Genomic DNA, 22,374 nt, shown 5'->3' with positions numbered 1-22,374 from the left:
GAGTGAAGCTATAAAAGTGATGGAAGTGGCAGATAAGTGTGGGGTTGTAGGAGACAACAAAGGTGTCGTTCGCATTCGGGGGGTTGTGCAATAGATGAAGAGACAAAAGCAGTGATGAGGAGGATGGGGAGGTCGAGGACAGTCGCCACATTACAGCAAGATATAGCTGGAGCTCCAATCGTCCTCGGATACAACCCTAGAATGGAATATAGGGGACACTGACAACTGTCCTGATAGTAAAATCACGAAAAATATCTTTATAGAGTTAAGGTAAATAGAAGTGGATCTCACTCCAAATAGGAGGAAAATCCACATAAAAGAAGTGATGAGCGGTCATCTTGGACAAGTCTAAGCCACAGCCCCGTCGTCCAGAGGCGTGAAAGAAGACTCACGTGTAGTCTCGCATCATGGGTGGGACGCCCGCATCATCCAGGATCAAGATATGGCACTTCCGGATCATCTCGCACCACAGGTGGATGCCCACAATGACGAGACGAAAGCGGCGATGAAGAGGATGGGGAGGTCAAGGATAGTCACCACATTGCAGCAAGATATAGCTGGAGCATCACTCGACCTCGGATACAAGCCTAGAATGGAACATAGGGGACACTGACGGCTATCCTGATAGTAAAATCACGAAAAAAATAATATTATAGAGTTAGGGTAAATAGAAGTGGATCCCACTGCAAATAGAAGGAAAATTCAAATAAAGGAAGTGTTGAGCGGTCCTCTTGGACCAGTCTAAGCCACAACCCCGTCGTCCAGAGGCGTGAAACAAGACCCACGTGTAGTCTTGCATCATGGGTGGGATGTCCGCGTCATCCAAGATCATGAGATGGCACTTTCGGATCATCCCGCACCATAGGTGGATGCCCACATCCATATACTTTATATTTGATTAGACCTTTAAAAATATGAATTAAGGTTTCTCGATGGTCATTTAGCATCCAAAGGCTGAAAACTTTCTCAAATTAGACTAGATATTAGAATTCCCGCCCTTGCTTAGTGTAGAATCTTTTTTAGAATCCTTAGAGATAAAATCTTCAATGATCACTACATATTTACCACTCTCTTTGTTAGATGATACCTTTGATAGAGGCCATAAATGCTATTCTACAACGTCATAATTATGCTTGAACGACTTCATGTAATTAATATACTTCTTATAGTAATTCCCACGTATTCAATATTCATCCTTTTGTAGGATTCGGCAGAAGGTCCTAAAACACTGCCCAACTTCATGAACTCTAATTGTGGTACCATCGAGTGCTCAAATGTGCTTTTGTTAGAAAAACAAAAAATCCCCCTCTACACTTATGCTTGACTATGATCGAAAGAGGAAGTTTTATCCTTGAAAAATAGGGAGGAAAAGGAAGTTGGGGTGATGATGATATGTTTAAAAAGATGAAGATGTCGATCTTCGAAAATGAAGACGTGTTTGGGTGGGTGCACTGGGTGGAGCGCCAATTTGCGGTGAATGCTCTAGATGAGGGGGAGAAACCCATGACAGCGGGGTTGGATGGAAAAGCGCTAACCTAGTTTCAGTGGAAAGAGATTAGATACCTAATCCGTTCATTGTAGCAATTAAAGAATTGTTTCTTGAAAGTTGAAACATTTCCGAGCCATTTGGTAAGAAGACCTACACGAGCATTTCTATACCTTGACTCAATAGGGGACTATCATGTAATATATGGAGAGATTCGAGCTCTTATCGAGATGATTGAGGGGATTTCTGAAGCAAAATTGGAGGGGAATTGAATGAAGGGACTAAAGCCCGACAAACAAGAACTTCGACTATTGAGATTGTGGGGAGTGAGGGAGATGATGGAGCTAGCCAACATGATGGAGGACAAAAACCAAATGGAGAAGGCCAACAGAAGGAACACAGATAGAGTTGTACCAAACAGCTACATCCATGACGATACTGAAAGCTCAAATAGTGGAAGTCAAGAAAGAGGTGACACAGAACAAAAATAATGGGTCACGACCGGGATTGCCAGTCAAGAGCCTTAGAGAGACAAAGATTCAAAAGAAATGAGCCAAGGGGTAATATTTTTTGTTTGATGACAAATTTATCCAAGACCGCCGATGCAACGAGCAGTCCTCTGGGAAGAGACCGGAAAACAGATCGCTATGATGGAACATCAATTGTAGTATTAGGATAACGGTTTTGTGGAACTCCAAGCTATTCTTTCTATTAGACATATGTTTCATCCATGGATGTGTGAGGCCAAAAGCCTCATTGCGGAAGGCAACAATACTAATATCTTCAACTACATGAGGAAGAAGGCGGCCCAAAAGACTTGGATGCACAACCCGGACCAATGTCACAATTGCTTTCCTTACCTTTTTAAAACAAGATTAATTTCATGTTGTTCCTTAGGAGCTCAACAGAGCTTACCCCGCTCCTTTTTTTTTGGCCCTAAGAGTTCTTTTACGCAGTTTTTACTTTACTTTGGTGCCTGAATTTTAAACTCTTTTGCATTCTCCGAGAAGAGAGGGCCTCTATTGACAATGCTTGAAGACATGTTTTTTCTACTTATTGCACTTCCTTTTTTATGCTTAATGCAAAATGAAATAACTCAAGTACACCATTGTAAGGATTGAAAATTACAAGTTCTCATAGTGCATGAAAATGAGGTAGAGGATGAAGAAATACAGACAGCTGTGGTGGTGGAGCGGAAGCACTCTAACTTTTTTCCACCTTTAAGAGAATGTGTCGTTTTTTTTTGGGGGGGGGGGGGGGATATAGAAAGGTTAGAGAGAAATTTCCGACCTCTCGAATTGTAGGTGTTTATCTTTGTATTCACATTGAGTGTTTAAACATATGATTATACTTCGTAAATGTGTGATACTGAGAGTTCTCATTTAGAAGTGAGATTATTGTGGTCAGTTTTAGGTGTAAGGTTAGAGAGAAATTTCCGACCTCTCGAATTGTAGGTGTTTATCTTTGTATTCACATTGAGTGTTTAAACATATGATTATACTTCGTAAATGTGTGATACTGAGAGTTCTCATTTAGAAGTGAGTTTTCTTCAAAAGGGTTTTGAAGGCCACGTGTGAATGAAATACAATCCTTTTTCAAACAAATGTTGTGATCAAGTCTCTGATTTGTACTTTGTAATAAAAATTTTACAATATCAGAATATGAGACGAAGTTCTATTCATTCATTGACCACAATTATTTTAACGTTGTTCGATGAATAGTTGTCATTGGTATCAAGTCTTGTCAAAATAAATTGTTGATATATAGAGAATTATACTTATGACCACCTCATCATGAAAACAGCCCGCTCATATATACAATATGTTGACGAGCCAAATTTTGAAAGAAAGCTTGAAATGTTAGAAATAGATACACAATTTTTATTAAAGCAGCATGCTTCTCAAGGTGGGACAGTTTAAATTCATGCCATTTTTTGCAATAATAACCTATTTAAAAATTGAACTAAATTATAAAAAAAAAATTACGGGTACGACACTTGCTTCACAGATGAGGACCAAGGAGACCTCCCACAGCTCGTGGGATATACAAAGATCAATACTCATCTCCACATCCGTATCCACCACACGAGACAGAAAAAGCAACATAAAGCGACACAGAGAGAGAGAGAGAGAGGTCGGGACAGAAGACGAAGAGGGAGAAGGAGAAATTGAATTCCTCTATTAGTTGCAGCAAGTAGAGGAGAAGGCAAACGGTTCTTCAAGCCGAGCTACTCAGTCAATCACAACGAACAAGAAAATTAGAGCACAAGGAGCTCACAACAACATTTTTTACGTGCAAGTAGCTCTCATAAGCTCCAATCGAGGGAACCATGCCCTAATCGAGTGACAGAAGAAGGGGTACACCTTGCGATTTCAATAATGCTCGATCACAAGCTTTTAGAGATTTGGAAGTAGAAGAAGGGGTTTTGCTGCATGAGAAAAAGCTCAACTGAGTTTTTTGTGCTTCGTGCGCAGAATTTGGACAAGGAGGGAAGGAAAAAAGGGAGTTGCAAGTTAAGGTAAGAATTTTTTACAAAAAATAATTTTAAATAGTGTAAATTGAAATTTCATAAACCACATTTGAAAACTAATTAATCAATTATAATTTAATTAATTTTTTTTTACAGATGTTAGCGAGAAGGCTCAATCAAAATACAACAACAACAACAAAGCCTTAGTCCCACTGCATGGGGTCGGCTAAATGAATCCTTTTTCTCCATTGCGTCCTATTTAGTGTCATATTTTCATTTAGTTATAGTAAATTAAGATCATTTTTTATACAATAAGCTCAAGTCTTCCTAGGTCTGCCTCTGCCTTTCTTAGCACAAGTCAAATCTAAAATATCTACTCTCCTAATGGGATCATCAGATGGTCGACGTTTAATGTGTTGACCAAACCATCTAAGACGACTTTCTCTAATTTTGTCCGTCACAAGAGCTACACCAACCCTATCACGGATATATTCATTTTGCTCAATCGAAAAAAAAATTAAAATTCTATGGGAGATCAAATGAGCAAAAGAACTTTGCTATGGGGTAGAATTCAGGTACAAAGATTGATTTTAATATTTAAAAGCTATTTTCTTAATCGATTAGTGTTAATTTTAAGAATCCTAAACCCTAAGTCGAAAGCTTAACTAAGTTTCTCTAATTACAAACATAATACATGTATTTTAGGAAAGCCACTTAAATTAGTGATATAATTAACATATAAATGAAAAAGTCTAAGTATTTAGATTAGAATTCAAGTGAAAAAAAAAAACAAAACAGATGGAGGCTAATAAGGGCTAACTTGTTATTATAGATGCAACAGAGGCATAACTTGACCAAGGAAAACCAACTTGCTACAGACTAAATATGTGGGCAAATATGTTTGATTTTACAATAATTTTATTTAATTATGAAAGCATTTACACATGTTTATACTATATCCAACATTTCTTTTAAAATAAAAAAGTTTAGTTAGAATTAAAATTGATATTGCCAAAAAAAAATGTTTACATCATGCAGAATCTCAAATCTTGCTTTTCACTCGCTTCATCATAAATCTAAAATTACCAAATCAGGGGAGCGGACAATTTAGCTTAAATCTGCAAGTTACACAAACTATTCTCCTTGACACAATGGAAACATTGATGCATTCAAAAATGAGCACCAGTCATGGCTTCCTCGTTTATTCTCTATGGGTTCAAGATGCTCAGTATAATTGAAAGATGAAGTGACCAAGGCGGGGAGGAGCCACGGGAAGCATACACAACAACAAAGAAGTGGGAGCATGATCTTTTTTTTCATGTTGTCCAAATAGGAGACGTGACTAGAGCAATGCCTATCAACAATAAGATTTAAAGGTACAATGGGATACATGCAGATTTGGTTTTGATTTAATACTACTTTTTAAATTCAATTTAATTAATTTAAAAACTAATATGTAAAATGGCACAACTTCTAGTTTTTTGTCTCAAATTTTGTGATAAATTAAAAATTATGAATGCTTTTCTGAGGCAATATGGACATTTTTTCACACAAAAACACCGTTTCATAAAACGGGCAACGTCAAGTGTTGTCATCATGGACTATACATTTCAAACTGGTCTTACAACAACAACAACAACAACAAAAACAAAGCCTTAATCCCACTACGTGGGGTCGGCTACATGAATCCTTTTTCTCCAATGCGTCCTATTTAGTGTCATATTTTCATATATTTCTAATAAATTAAAATCTTTTTATATAATAAGCCCAAGTCTTCCTAGGTCTACCTCTGTTTTTTTAACATAAGTCGAATCTAAAACATCTACTCTACTAATCGAATCATTTGATGGTCTACGTTTAATGTGACCAAACCATCTAAGACGACTTTCTCTAATTTTTTCTGTCACAGAAGCTACACCAACCCAAACCACCTAATCATTCACATCTCGTCACATCTCGGCAACACTTAATGCTTCTCTTTTAAAGGCAAACATTCAGCGCTATAGAGCATTGCAGGTCTCACCACCGTCTTATAATTTTTTTCTTTCAGTCTAAACGGTACTTTCTATCACACAAAAGGCCAGAAGCATTCCTCCACTTCAACCAACTAACTTGAATTCTACTATTAACATTCCCATCTATATCACCATCGTTCAAATTTTTTTAATAATTTGATCACACAAAATTACACTTCTGTCACTAGAGCTACTACTACTAAAATTTCATTCAAGGTACTCAGTTTTTGTTCGACTCAAATGAAGGCTTTTAAACTCCAATGTAGACCTCCATAATTCAAGTTTTTCCTAGGTTTTGTCTCTCGCCTCATCCACGAGAAGGATATCATCAACAAAAAGCATACACCAACGTACATCCTTTTGTAAATTTCAAGTAAGACCTTCCACAACTAAAGCAAAAAGATATGGGCTTAAAGCCGATCTCTGATGTAATCCAACGAAAATAGGAAAAAAATTGGTCAAACCTCCTTCAGTTCGAACAGAAGTAACAGCTCTAGTATACATATCTTTAATGACTTGAATATAAGTCATATCAACACCTTTCTTCTCAAGAACTCTTCAAAGGATATCTCTTGGAACCTTATCGTAAGCATTTTCTAAATCAATAAAAATCAAATGTAGGTTCTCCTTATTCTCTGAACTTATCCATCAAACCTCTCAATAAATTTATAGCTACCATAGTAGACATGCCCGACATAAATCCAAATTGATTATGAGAAATCTTTGTAATACGTCTTAACCTATGTTCAATTACCCTCCCATAATTTTGAAGTATGACACATCAGCTTGAAGTATGACACATCAGCTTAAGACACATCAGCTTAATTTCTATATAATTTGCGCACTCTTGTGCATCCCCTAATTCTTAAAAATGGGAACCAAAATACTCTTCATCCAATCCTAAGAAATCTTTTTGTTTTTAAAATAATATTAAAGAGTTTAGTAAGCCAAGAAACTCCCAAATCTCCTAAATATTTCCACACTTCAATTGGGGACATCATCAGGTCCTAGACATCATCAGGTCCTACTCAGGTCCTACAAACTTTCCATACTTGGTTTTCTTTAAAGCCTCCTCAACTTCTTTTTTACTTATAAAACGGTAAAAATAAAAAGTATTATTATTATTAAAATATTAAAATCACTAAGGTCGATTGTATTTTCAGAAACTTCATTAAAAAATTTACAAAAAAAACCCACCCACCTATGCTAAATATCTTTTTCCAAGAAAAACATTCTGATTTTCATCTTTAATACACTTTACTTGAATTAAATCTTTACTTTTTCTTTTTTGTTTGTTTGGTTAGTTTATACATATATTTTTCATCCTCTTTAGTATCGAATCTAATATAAAGTCCATTAAATGCAAAATTTTTAGCATCACAGATTTTTCTTTTAGATTCCCTAGGAACTGTTTGATATTTTTCTCAGTTCTCTAAGATTTTACATTTAAACCAATTTTTATAGCATAACTTTTTATATTTGATCTTTTTTTGCACATTATTATTCCAACATCAACTATTTTTATTCATAGAAATTTTTTCTTTTGATTCTTCAAGTATATCTTTTGTTACTTGTTTAACAGTGTTTGTTACAAAAGGTCAAAACTGAAATTTTCTATTTTTATTGTATTTTATCATTTTAAGTATGGAACATTAATAGAGTCCAATAGTTAGTATAGCTGGGTCAGGTGCAATTGTCGAGGCATCTTATCTAGAAGGCAAAGAACGACCTAGCAGGCATTGATTTTGACAAAAGATGGCAGGGGCCTGTGAGCTGACTGAAGATTGTCAAGAACTGAAATGGAAGAACCTTGATTGCAGAATTTCCACATAATATAGTAGGAACAAGATGGAGAAAGAAGAATGAGAAAAAAAATTTTCACATGTAGGCATCGTTAGAAGAAAGAACTTCCTGATGTTCCGATTATACCGATAATCAATTCATTCGGGCCTCAACAATTAATATTGAGAATTAAAAAGAGGATAGATATAACAGACTTACAACATTAGGGAATATATTAATAAAAAAGAAGATTTCCAAGAATTTCTAATAAAGTTACTCCTAATTAACTTTTTCATGGAGCACAAAAACAATTGTTATAACAATTCTTTATTTTTTGGAACTCACGCAAATAAATGCAATGGTTTAAAAAGTAAACTTTGAGAGAACATTGTCCATAGAAGGTAAAAACGTTCCACTTTGTTTTCATTCACGTAAGTCTTACAAAACTAGAAGAACCATACTCACAATTGCAGCTCTAGCCACCAAAAGATAATCAAGTGACAACCAATACACCTGCAAAAAAACAAACAATCCATTGAATGTCAATAATGATTAAATGCTATTTTCTAGAAAAACACATGCTAAAAGGAGTTTAAGAAATCAGTTTTCATAAACTTAAAAAATATTCATATAATTTGAAAATTAAAACTAGGGCAATTATGTAGAAGAAAATTTTAAATTAATAAATTTTCACAAGTAACCATTAACTCGAATCCACAAGACACAATTCTAGATTCTTATAAGGCGTTGTTAGAATATCAAAAAGAAGAGAAGAGGGGGAGTTGCTAAATATTGGAAGAGGAAACAACTTCCAACAACTTTCTAGGGGGAAGACAGCAGGAACTGCAGCAAGGACAGCAAGAACAACAGTAAGTGGTGATGTTGGCAAGGCATCAGATGTCTATGGAGATCCACCACGACTTTTTGAGCTAGCCATAGAAACATCACTTGCACAAGGAAAATGATACGCTCCTCTAGCATTGAATCAAAAAAAAATTCTAAATTGCATAATCAAAGAAAAAATCCCCTAACAGAAAGAAAAAAATATATTAAATGTTCCGAAGAAAAAATAACCCTAATTCTATATCAACTAATCTAAACAATGGGTCCCACAAGGGCTGGCATCAGACAATAGAGGAAAATTTTGCAATGATTACAAAATATTAGATTCACCTCTTTATCCCATATGGCTGGCAAACCGATTTCTTGTCTTTACCATAACGATTATTAGAATGAAAAAAAAAAACAAACATAAATGTGTGGCATATAATATAAGGTTATCCCATGAAAACATAAAGTCTCATTCAAAATTACAAAGCTTCAAAAGGAAAAAGAAAAGAAACATTTGAAATCTATTAACACTATATCAATAATACCACAACCAACACATACCACACGCCACTGTCATCTCATCATCAACACCAACACATCACCACCATCGCATCATCTACACCAACACACCGCCACCACCACATATCATCAACACCACCACATCGTCATAAGCAATACACTACCAACATCACCTCCAACACAACACACAACCAACACCACACCAACAAACCTCCACCACCACACAATCAATATACTACCATCACCACTCCCATCTACCATACCAACAAGCTTGCCACGACTTAGCCCGGTGAGGTTGGAATTAACAAGGTGAGAACTGACAGTTGGACGGAGATTTTCTCTACACTCAACAAGTCCTCCGCCTCAATTGACTTGCTCTTAAGAATGGTGATGTTCTTGTGTCGTGAAATACCTTCAAATATTTAACCATTTGAGTTATTCCACTACCACTTGCCTGGGTCTGAGAACCCTAAATAAATTTTCACTACGGCCATCATCAAAGTAAACATCTCCATGAGAACGCTAGCACCACTGGATAGAGGATCAGTAAGTACTGAAGGCACCCGATTCTAATAATAAACAGCTTTCACATCTCTATCATTTCCATTTGTATTCTTCGAATCAAAATCAATTGTCCTGAGATAACAAAATTTGAAATTATTAACATAAACATTTAATTATCTTATTTTTAATTGTCCTAATAAATATTAATAATTTCTGTAATGGCTCTTTTCAGATCACTTCATTACTACTCTTAACAGAACTCTAATACCACACTTGTCACGACCCAACCTGGTGAGCTTGAAAATAGCAAGGTAGGAACTGACGATCGAACAGATGAGACATAACTAATAATTTCATTTCATCACAAAAAAATAAAAATCCAAAACAAAAGAGACATTCTAATTCATAAAACTTATTTTTACGATAGATTGTTCATATTTAAACATTTACATTCTGATAGAAAATAAACTAAACTAAAATATCTATCAGCAGGCGTTCCACGACACCAGTACACGTGCTCTCTGAGTCCATATAATCTACAACTGGTTGTAAAAAAATTATTAGTGACGATGATTTGAGTAAAAACTAGTCACTGGGTGAATTTTTCTAAATTACAATAATTTTCATTTTAAAATATTTTCATAAAAGAGCAATAAAAATAAATTATTCTGCAATAAAAAAAGCAGTAAAAAAAACTATTTCATTTCTTTCTTTTATTTAGGTTACACTTTTCATAATTGAGAGTAACCGTCCAAACGTATGCTTAATAAAAATATATGTTTAACATTTTCTAACCCACTATTATGGTAGGCAATCATTTTCATTTTGTGTACTGGTGAAATGCATCCTCCTGCTAGTATCATCCAGAGGTAACTCCTATATTCATTCATATATCATATTTTATTTATTTTTATAATATATTAAACATTTAAAAAAAACTTACATTTAACATTTAAAGGAAACATGGACTTTTGCATTAAAAAAAAAAGCTAAAAAATCAATAAAACTAGTGTTAAGTAAGAACATATTACCCACGTCATCTATGTCGGCTGTTAACCTTTTTTCCTCAGTCAGTTTGGTCCTTGGATGCACCTATAACAATATATATTAAGCATACCTAATTTTTAATAATACATCATATTTATTTAATTTGAATCAATTTTTGACCCTCTTTTCATCAATTCTAACATAACTAATTAGATATTTTCATTTACTCTTTTTATCTAATTAAATTATAAGTTATTGTTAATTAATAAATATTTTTCTAAATTACTCTTAATCATAACACTAACAATTTAGAATTTAAGTAAATACATTCTAAGAAAATTAATAAGACTTCTTAAATCTTGTTTTGTAATTTAACACAGATTAATGAGCAAAATAATTAAATGTAAAATTTAGAGTTTATACTTGAAATTCTCCTCTTTGCCTTAGCTTCTTCATCAGAACCCAAAAATTATTAACAACAATAAATCATATTAACTTGTAGAATTTTATGAAATTTAATTTCGATTAAATTCAATTAATAACTTAACATCGATTAATATCTTACCTTATTAACCCTCTTCCTTGACATAATATTTCAACCTGAGCCTCGCCAGGTTGAAATCTCCCACAAGCGAAGCACCCGCGAGTCTTTCCTCCTCCCCAAGCTCTCGTTCGAGCCTCAAACAACCGCCATGCCCATGCTTCTCCTCCTCCTTCGTTTGCGAGCCACACAAGTTAGATAGCCCACCTCCTTCCTCTGTGAGTTGCATGACAAAGAGAAATTGTCGTCTCCTTCCTCTTCCCACTCTCAATCAAGCTTCCTACAAACCGCAAGAGCTCTCCTTTCACTTCTTTGCTTGGTTTGGACACGAATGCCTCTCCCTCCCTCTTCTTTGCTCGGGTGGGGTTGTTCAAGCTCCTCCAACCTATCTACCTTGATAAGACCGCCCGAGCGAGCCTTCTTCCATTCAATTTGATCATAATCAGTGGAGGAAAAAGATCGTAGCATGGGACCTGCTCATCTCCTCTACCTCACTCTGTCGCATTCACTTTCCCCGTCTCTCTTGCACTCTCTGTCACTCTTTGTTTGCGTGAGTTCGAACGAGGTAAGACCAGGAATACACCTCGTCTAAATGCTCCCATGAGCGGTGTGGGCCTCGCTTGAACGACACCTGCACAGCAAGTATTGTTAGCTATGATATTTTTTTTATTCAGATAATTTCTGTTATTGATATTCTTATTATTGCAAAACTACCACCACTAAACCATCAACACACCACCACTCCCATCTACCACACAAACAAACCACCACCAACATACCATCAACAAACCACAACACATAACACCTACACACACCATGCACTACTTAAATCATGAACCAAGAAGCATGATCCTATAAAAAGACAAAATGTAGCAACCTTATATCCATTTCACTCAAATAAACTTATGTAAAATATTAAAGAATCCTCTTTGCTTAACGACAAAAAGCAAATTTCTCAGAAGCAATATCAAGTCAAAGAAACACTATGCAAGAATCCTCACAATGCAACATGAGATAATGAAGCATTGTCAAAGAATTACTTTTTTTTTTGAATGCCCAAAAAAACTAATATATTAACTAGAAAGAAAGATACAGATACAATGTGATTGAAGGCCCAAACATGACACCCTGCTCACAAAAAAACCTAAGGGGTTCAACAACTAGAAAATACTAAAAAGTACATTAGAGACATAAAGAAAAAGCCTAAAAATGCAGAAATACAAAGTATCAGGTAGCTAGAGAGCAACCCAATTTGTTTTTGTCTCTATCTCTGGTTCTAGGAAAGGAGCAAGCTAATAAGTTGGTAAGATGACTGTCATTGCCATTGCCAGTAGTAACCAATTCCAATATGTTCCCGAGCTGGAATCGGCCTCCATTCTTCTTCTTCCTCCTGGAATAGACCTGTCATTCCTCTTCCGAAGATTGACTCACTTGATCTTAGTCTAAAGTGTGCTGGGGATGTGCAAATTGTTGGACATTAGGAGCAACTACTTGTTGTACCAACTGATCTGTTATTGCATCAAAGGAGCACTCTCGTGTGTCTTGGCATGTGAGTGAGTCTTCAATAACAATGGGTGGTATGAGCACAATTGGATCTGTAGCTATAGTATGTTCTTCAGGAACTGCGGTGTTGGGAAGAGGATCGGGTTGCATCTTCTCAACATGAATAGTAGGTGGTTGTTCTCTAGCGATATTCGGTCTTAGATGACAATACAAACAATAGCAAATAGTAGAGTTGTGGCCAAACATACTACAATGAGAGCAATAAGAAGGATGTAGTTCCATTTCAACATTTTGCCAATACCCGTTGTGCATAATGTCAATCCATATGTTATCCGGAGTTGGTCGAGTGATATCTCTCTCAACTAACACACAAGCCACGGATGGTCTAGGGACAGCAAACGTAGGACAATCCACCTTGAGAGGCTTACCGTAAGCAGATGCTAAAGAGTAGAGGATTTCAATGTTGAACAGATGTGATTTTAACCCCAGAAACTTTATCCAAACAGGAATGATAGAAGGCTCCACTTTTGGATCAAAACCGACAGTCCACATCAGAATTTTCATAAAACGATTGTCAATCTTGATAGTTTTTTGAGAGAAAATGCGAGTGTAATCGGCATCATGAGATAGCTGAATAAGTATATGTCTACCGTCAAGTAGTTCAATGTTCCAACTGTCCAATAGTTTCATAGTATCAAACTTCTTTCGAATTATCATCAGTTTTGGGTGACCATAAAAGAATTTCCCCATTACAGATAAGCGCTAAGAGGACGCGAGAGTGCCGGTTTCAACCTCTGTGAAAATAAGTGCAGGCTTCCCATTTTTTTCCAAGATTTTTAATAAATGTGTGATCACCTCCACCTTCAAGAGTCTCATGGAAAGATTCTGGAACATTGAAGGACTTACCGATAGCAAAACTAGGCACTGAACCTCGAGCAGGGGCACGAGCAGGAAAGTCGTCAGCAAGAGCATTTGCATAGGAACGGAGCGTCGAGGTCATCTCCCTCACAAGACAGGAGAAAAATAGTCTGGCGGGCAAGAAGAGCAGACAGGCGAACGACAACCTTCTGCTGGGTAGGAAGCGAGCAAAAGGCGCGCCCTCCTGCGAACAGGAAAGCAGAGAGAACCGCAGCTCGAGGAAACCGCGCCGAAGCTTTTCGTCGAAGACCACAGAGGTCTTCGTCGTCGTCGTCGAGTGCGATAAGTTTGAAACCGCAGCTCGAAATCTCGAAAAGGGACAACGTCGAAGCCCTTTGTCGAAGACGACAAATGCTTTTTCGTCGTCGTGCGGGAAGTTCGTCGAGCACGAGAAAAAAGATTTACGACCGACCGAAGGAATCAAAACCAGGGTTTAGCCTTCGGGCGAAACCCTAACAGAGCGGGAAGGAAGATATATATATATATATATATATATATAGTCAAAGACATTACTTCACAATCCAACTCCCCTGAAGAAAGTAGGTAATATACAAACCATAAAGAGGAAAGGTAATTCAAAGCCCATAGCAACATGAGAAATCAAGGACCATAACAACAGTATTCCAAGGCTAGAACCGCAAGTAATCTAAAGCCATGACAACAGACCATCATGTCCTTCATAGGCGACAAACATCTACATTATAAGTTTTATCAAAACATACACATGCTATTAACAAATATAACACCATCATTCATCCATTTTTATAATTCTCACTGCCAAGACAAAATTCATCATAAATCCCAAGCCATATTCAAAACATAAACAACTCCCAAAACATTGCTATTAACAAATACAGCTCCAGCTTTCATAAATTTTTCAAATTCTCTCTCAAATATCAAAATGCATGATAAAATCCTAACCCATACTCAAATTATACACAGCACCCGGAACAATGTCCTTAACAAATCCAGCACAAACATTCATCCATTCTTCAAAATTCTCACTGAAAATCCCAAAAAACAAACAACTGAACAGAGCAAAGCCAGCAGAGCAAAATCACAAAAACTTAGTGTTAGGTATGTAAATATCCCAAAACGAAAGATGAAAGCGCAAACCACAAACCGTTCAGAACATAGCCATAAAGAAACCGATAATCCCAAAACGAAACTAAAAATGTAAATTACAAACCAAACTGAGCAAAGCCACTAGAAAATAGAAAAAAAGAAATGTTTTTGGTAACTTGTATGTAATTATCCCAAAACAAATGGGTTTTTGTGCAAACCACATAGCTAACAGAGCAAAACAGTCGAGAATAGAAAGGTAGAAGATACCGGAAGAAGGACATGAAAGGAATTCTCCAAGTCAGGTTTCTCTCATCACATGTGTCGAAGACGAACAAAAGGAAGATAGGAGAAAACCCTAGGCAGCCCGAAGGGAGCAAAGAACGCGAGGTTAAGGCGGAGGGGAGGCATGGGGGTACTAGCGAATCGAATAAGCCAGAAACGTGAAGCTCGGGCTGCATATGAAATTATCGGGTGCTTTTAATGAAATGCACTTGCGCCATTTTAAACATACAACGAGAACTACAACACCCAAATGTGTCGCGACTAAAACGTTGCACCAAACACAGCCTAAGGTTGGCAGGGAAGGCAATGAAGCGGTCACTGCCTATACTGACCTTCAAAACTCCCATCTTTCTCTCCTTTCGCACCATCTTCCTTTATATTTCTACATCAAGCCAACTCCTTCCCATCACACACTTAGATGCACCAAAGTGTACTCTTTCTTTCAAGTTCGCACGCAAGTCTCCCTATATTAATCCACTCGAGCTAAAGTCGACGCCAAAATATCTCATTGAATTCTCCAATATCTTTGTTCACCTACATCACTAGATATAGACTCGCGACTAGGGCTAGCACAAAAAATAGCCATGGAATTACTGGACACAAAGACCTCAGAAACTACCATATTTATGTCCTTCCATTCACTACTTGCCTGAACCGCACGCCAAAGAGGTCAACGAGCCAAGAGTAGTCAAAGCAAAAGTTTCAACAACTACTTGAAATGAACATGAAAAAGAAAGATTGCATTAAAGAGAGGATAAACTAAGTTTTGATGGAGAAAAAGAAAGATATTTGTTATGGCAAAAATTTCATGAACTTACCTCAAAAATAAAGACGTCAACGTGCAACATGGAATGAAAAAAAGGCCAATGACGATCTTTAAAAGATGATTTTGATGCATATGAAGTGAAGAGGCAAGAAAAGGGAATGCTAAATTGTGGGCCTTACTATATTGGACGCAGCCACCTCGCACTCAAAGTTATAAAATGGAGGAAAAATTAAAGTGGTCATTGAGGTTGTTCCAACCAGACGAAAAAATTTATGCCTATGCTAATTTTCTATAAGATAATAGAGGACTCAAATGTGACTTATAAACTGGTTAGTTAAAAGACACTTTTCTTGACCACAATGTCTGATGACACTAACCAAATGCATCTTACAGACTGGTGGAAACGATAGGCACTCTCTCTAATGCCCCCGAAACCGGATGTATGGCGGGAGGCCGTCAAAATTTTCTATGAATTGGACTTACAACTGACTTTAAAATGTGGCCTAATTAGATTTAACAATGTGACGAATGGAAAAATAGTAATAATTAAAAATAATTTTCAATTTTAATGATACTAATTGAACACATGATTTGATCCAAAACAGGCTCAATAGCGAACTCATGATTAAAAATAAGGCATTTAAGTGAATTTTTATATTAACCATTATATTTAAAATTTCTAAATTTGAGATTTTAACACATGAAAAGTTAATAATGCATAAGCAATTGAGATTTTAACACATGATGACTAAAAGGCTTGGATGGAAAATGTTAAGAATATCTCAAAATTCGCCACATAATTCACAATAAATCTACTTGCGAGCACGAGGTGAGCATTTTTAAAATTCAAATAAAACTTTGTGAAAACCAAGATCACAATATTTCTGCAAATATTTATGGTTCTGAAAATTTTCAACATTTATACAAACATCATAGTTATTTCTTAAATCAAATGAAATATTTTGGAATAAGTGTGAAAGCTTTAACGCTTATATTAATAATATGTTGGATACTCTTAAGTTATAAATATATTATGATCTTTACAAAAACAAGTCAAATAAGCATAATTTTAAAATATTGCATGTGAGGCTTGATGTAAATTTCATATAAAATTTTAAATTTTAAAGATCGCACCAACGCCTATAGCTTATAAAATTTTAAACTATTCAAATATTTCAGGTTTAAAAGTTAGGATGGGCTCCGATGATCATGTTAAGCAATCAAACTCATTTTCCTTGAGAGTGCTGCGCATACTAATATAAAAATATTTCAAAGTATATTGCTCTAAAAAGTGTACAAATCAATTTAAAAAGCATGCATAAATTTCTAAAGTGTCCAACGTTTAAATTTAAATGCCGCCCACAAGTGCTTCAACTAAAGTGTTAAATGATTTAAAAGATAATCTAAAGAATGTTGGGCGGCACCCTAGTTTAAAATTAATTTTAAAAACAGGCATATGCACTGAATAAAATCCTAAATAATTTAATAGATAATTTGAGAAAGATGTGTAGACTAGCTTAAAATTAATTTTAAAAACTCACATACTCTCCACCAAATTGAGTATTTTGAAACCTGAACAATCTTAAAAATGCTGTGCGGGTTAAAGTTAAACTTACACTCAAATAATTATTTTTCTAAAAAGCGTACAAAAAATTTCTAAAATAATATATGCTTATTTTAAAATGAAAGAACCCTCGATCGACCTTTGCGATCTTATAGGTGGGTGACTTATTTTGATAAACTTTTTAATGAAGTTTCTGAAAATATGACCGACCTCCGACCTTAGTGATCTTAATACCGACCTTAGTGATCTTAATATCGTGAATAATAATAAAATGTTTCATTTTTACCGTCGCATTAGTAAAAAAAGTTGATGAGACTTTAAAGAAACCCAAGGGTGGAAAGTCTGTAGGACCTGATGATATCCCAATTGAAGTGTGGAAATATTTAGGAGATTTGAGAGTTTCTTGGCTTACTAAACTCTTTAATATTATTTTAAAAACTAAAAAGATGCCTGAGGAGTGGAGGAAGAGTATTTTGGTCCCATTTTTAAGAATAATGGGATGCACAAATGTGTGTAAATTATAGAGGAATTAAGTTGATGTGTCATACTTTAAAATTATGGGAGAGGGTAATTGAAAATAGATTAAAACGCATTACAAAGATTTCTCATAATCAATTTGGATTTATGTCGGACAGGTCTACTATGAAAGCTATACATTTATTGAGAAATTTGATGGAGAAGTTCAGAGATAATAAGGAGAATCTACATTTGATTTTTATTAATTTAGAAAAATCTTACGATAGGGTTCCAATAGATATCCTTTGGAGAGTTCTCGAGAAGAAAGGTGTTGATATGACTTATATTCAAGTCATTAAAGATATGTATACTAGAGTTGTTACTTGTGTTCAAACTGAAGGAGGATTGACCAAATATTTTCCTATTTCTATTGGATTACATTAGGGATCGGCTTTAAGCCCATATCTTTTTGCTTTAGTTATGGATGGTCTTACAGGACATCTACAGAAGGATGTACCTTGGTGTATATTTTTTGCTAATGATATTCTTCTCAAGGATAAAAAGAGAGAAAAAACCCAAGAAAAACTTGAATTATGAAGGTTTACATTGGAGTCTAAAGGCCTTCAATTAAGTAAAACTAAAACTAAATACATGGAAGGTAAGTTAAGTAGTAGTAGCTCTAGTGACAGAAGTGTGACTTTGGGTGATCAAATTATTAAAAGATGTGAACGATTTAGATATCTTGGGTCTGTTGTTCAAAGAGATGGTGATGTAGATGGGGATGTTATTAGTAGTATTCAAGTTGGTTGGTTGAAATCGAGGAATGATTCGGATTCACGGTGGTGAGACATGCAATGCTCTATGGCGCTGAATGTTGGCCTTTAAAAGAGAAGCATAATAATAAGTTAAGTGTTGCCGAGATGAGAATGATTAGGTCGAAGAGTGGCTTTACACTTAGAAAGAAAATGCGAAAAGAATATATCTGTGATAGAATTGGTGTAGCACCTGTGAAGAACAAAATTAGAGAAAGTCGTCATAGATGGTTTGGTCACATTAAACGTCGATCATCTGATGATCCGATTAGGAGAGTAGATGTTTTCGATTCGACTTGTGTTAAGAAAGGCAGAGGTAAACCTAAGAAGACTTGGGCTTATTGTATAAAAAATAATATTAATTTACTAGAACTAAATGAAAATATCACACTAAATAGGACGCCATGGAAAAAAAAGATTCATGTAGCCGACCCCATGTAGTGGGAGCAAAGCTTTGTTGTTGCTGTTGTTGTTGTAGTTGAAAGAACCTCGTATTTCCAAATAAATAAAATCTAATATAATCAAACTATATTGAGCCGCCATGTCTATCGGACAAGGTTATAAGTCCCATTCAATTAGTTCGATTTTTCTACTTTTAAGGACAGGTGTTGACAAGTCAAGTCCTCAAAAAAGTTCAAATAACAAGCATAAAATTTATAAATCTAAATCATCGAGTACAATGCTCCTCATAACGACTAGAGTTGACAAAACAAATAACTTAAAGAAACTAAATTGACAATTTTCAAATGAATTGTACATATAATTACTTTCAAATGTTCAAATCTCCGATGATGACCGTATTGACTGAAAATCTTAACCGAATTGGTCAATTTTAAATCAAATTTCAAATCAAGTTATCAAAATTACAATCCAAAACCTTCAAGATTAAAATCAATCACTTAAAGGCATAAAAAAGATCAATCGGATTATTCAAATTAAAATAGGTCACATAAAGACATGAAAACTTACATCTACGCTCCACAAGAATTTGTTAAGGGTGACGAACTTTTGATTAATTTTAACTCACAAAGAACAAGTCATATCGAGTTTATCACTACATTTACACTCAAATAATCTCACATCAATAAAGATATGACTCGAGTCATCTGTCTACATGATTTGACCCAACTCAACAAAAAATATTTACAACTCATAACCTCCTAACAGAGTGGTTTGTCAACAAATTACACTAAATTAATGCTCACGGTTGCAGCTTTATATTCCCCAAAGATTTTTAGCCTTTGAATCGTGAACTATAAAGGAAGGCTTGATTGACACAAAACATTATGCCAACTAGGATCGACTTAAATTTGGCCCTTATACAAGCATCCACTCAAGATCTGCAAGAGTCGCTTGAACAATGTAACCCATGATTGTTGACTAAAATTTTTCAATCAGGTTGGGTCAACTACCTCCTCTGACTAAGCAGATCAGAGACCACAATAATCAAAGAAGACAGGATAATGAAATTTTGGCAGGTTCATCATCATTTCCCCACCATCTACTTTAAGCTCAAGCTAATACATTTTATAACCTAAAACCTATGTTTGACTCTACTATATATTGAATGATTAAAGTAACTTATTTAAATCTCTGACCATTAAATTAAATCCACCCATTCAAGCATTTATTTAACTATAAACTACTTAAATAAATATTGTATGTTTGAAAATTGTCATGCGCGTCAATATATCAAAATTATCGAAAAAAAACTATGGATTTTTATAAAGAAAATATGATTTTTAGGAGGTGCAAAAAGCAATTTATTATTAGGGGAATTGACATGCACACCACCTAATTCATTTTTATTTTCATATCTAACACCCAAATATTTAGCATTGCATATAAAACACATTTTTTTTCCGTTAATCATCTCTATCACTCCCCATTAAAAATCGCCGGAAACATCGCCAAAGAACCGAAGCTAAAGCTAAAGCTCATTAAAGTGGGCAACAGAATCGCGACGTATAAAGACCTCCAAAACTCCAAACTTTCAGAATCACAATGTACAAACACCTCCAAAACTCCAGTTTATGCTGCAGTGAGTAAACGGCTATAGAGATATTCATCTGAATGTGCTTCACCATTCCTATATATTTTCTGCAAACAAACTCGCCTTGTTCTTCCAAACCTCCTCCCTCTTCCTAACCTCTAAGGTTTCTTCCCGACAATGAATTCGTACGTCGTCTACATAGCCATGTTGGCATCTCCGATGTCGTCATATCCTCTTGCTTCATGCAGCACAAAACCTTCACCAAGCTCCTCAATTTGACTCTCACCGTCAACTGCGGCAGGGGAGCAGTTGAAGCAACTGGAGCGGCCAGGAAGGCTGATGATCATGGCCTCTTTTCACCCATGATACAAATAAATAATAAATAAAATTGGATGGAATGTATGCATAGTTAAAGATCTGGGTGTTAGATACGAAAATTAAAAAGAATTTAGTACTTATGTAAATCCCCCAAACTATGAAGAAAAATTTCAATTTTCGACAATTAGACAATCAAATCCTTGATTTCCTACTCTCGTGAACGACATGCACGAAAAATTTCCCTATTGCTAGTTCCATCCAAACAAAATTAAGAAAAATTAAAAAAAGGAGAATCCAAATATTAAAACAACTAACGCCGTCCCAACTCCCTAACTTCTCATGTTGCCTTCGATCTCACATGAGCTCTTCCATCTACCCTCGTCTCAAAGATGCAATGTGTCTTCTCCTCCTTCCCTATCACTTTATACTCTACACGCAAAACGATAACACTAGTAACCCATTGCCCGCACCTCACTCTTGCTCACACGGCTTCTAGCTCCCAGCTAATCCCCGCTCCCAGCAGGCAACCTACTCTCGCAGGCAAGCACGCTCTCTACATTCTCGTGCTCACCGCAAAGTTCTCTGCAACTACATGCAGAACCTGCGCCCCTTCATTCAACTCACTTGTAACCCCAACTCCCTAATTTTGCACATGACAACAACAATGCAAGCACGCTCTCTACATTCTCATGCCTACATAGCCATGTTGGCATCTCCAATGTCGTCATATCCTCTTACATCATGCAGCACAAAACCTTCACCAAGCTCCTCAATTTGACTCTCACCGTCAACTGCGGCAGGGGAGCAGTTGAAGCAACTGGAGCGGCCAGGAAGGCTGATGATCATGGCCTCTTTTCACCCATGATACAAATAAATAATAAATAAAATTGGATGGAATGTATGCATAGTTAAAGATCTGGGTGTTAGATACGAAAATTAAAAAGAATTTAGTACTTATGTAAATCCCCCAAACTATGAAGAAAAATTTCAATTTTCGACAATTAGACAATCAAATCCTTGATTTCCTACTATCGTGAACGACATGCACGAAAAATTTCCCTATTGCTAGTTCCATCCAAACAAAATTAAGAAAAATTAAAAAAAGGAGAATCCAAATATTAAAACAACTAACGCCGTCCCAACTCCCTAACTTCTCATGTTGCCTTCGATCTCACATGAGCTCTTCCATCTACCCTCGTCTCAAAGATGCAATGTGTCTTCTCCTCCTTCCCTATCACTTTATACTCTACACGCAAAACGATAACACTAGTAACCCATTGCCCGCACCTCACTCTTGCTCACACGGCTTCTAGCTCCCAGCTACTCCCCGCTCCCAGCAGGCAAGCACGCTCTCTACATTCTCATGCTCACCGCAAAGTTCTCTGCAACTACATGCAGAACCTGCGCCGCTTCATTCAACTCGCTTGTAACCCCAACTCCCTAATTTTGCACATGACAACAACAATCTACCTCCACCTGAGCTCTTCGTAAACCAATTCTGACAACAACGCACCCCTATCTATCTCCCCCACCACCTAACATTCCCTCCAACCACGCTCTTC

The 22,374-nt window shown here is 36.0% G+C and overlaps 1 protein-coding gene across 1 annotated transcript in view; it reads right to left on the bottom strand.

The window, feature by feature from the left end:
• LOC110032439 (serine/threonine-protein kinase ATM) overlaps nucleotides 1-22,374 on the bottom strand; it is a 214,268-nt gene that overhangs the window by 69,693 nt on the left and 122,201 nt on the right. The window contains exon 46 of the mRNA XM_020736078.1: nucleotides 8,219-8,266. Coding sequence (XP_020591737.1) covers nucleotides 8,219-8,266 — 48 coding nt within the window. The remainder of the gene's footprint in view (nucleotides 1-8,218; nucleotides 8,267-22,374) is intronic.

The sequence above is a fragment of the Phalaenopsis equestris genome, unplaced genomic scaffold, assembly GCF_001263595.1.
Source record: "Phalaenopsis equestris unplaced genomic scaffold, ASM126359v1 Scaffold000940, whole genome shotgun sequence".
NCBI lineage: Eukaryota > Viridiplantae > Streptophyta > Magnoliopsida > Asparagales > Orchidaceae > Phalaenopsis > Phalaenopsis equestris.
The sequence above is the reverse complement of the archived record's forward strand: the minus strand, read 5'-3'. Positions and strand labels throughout refer to the sequence as shown.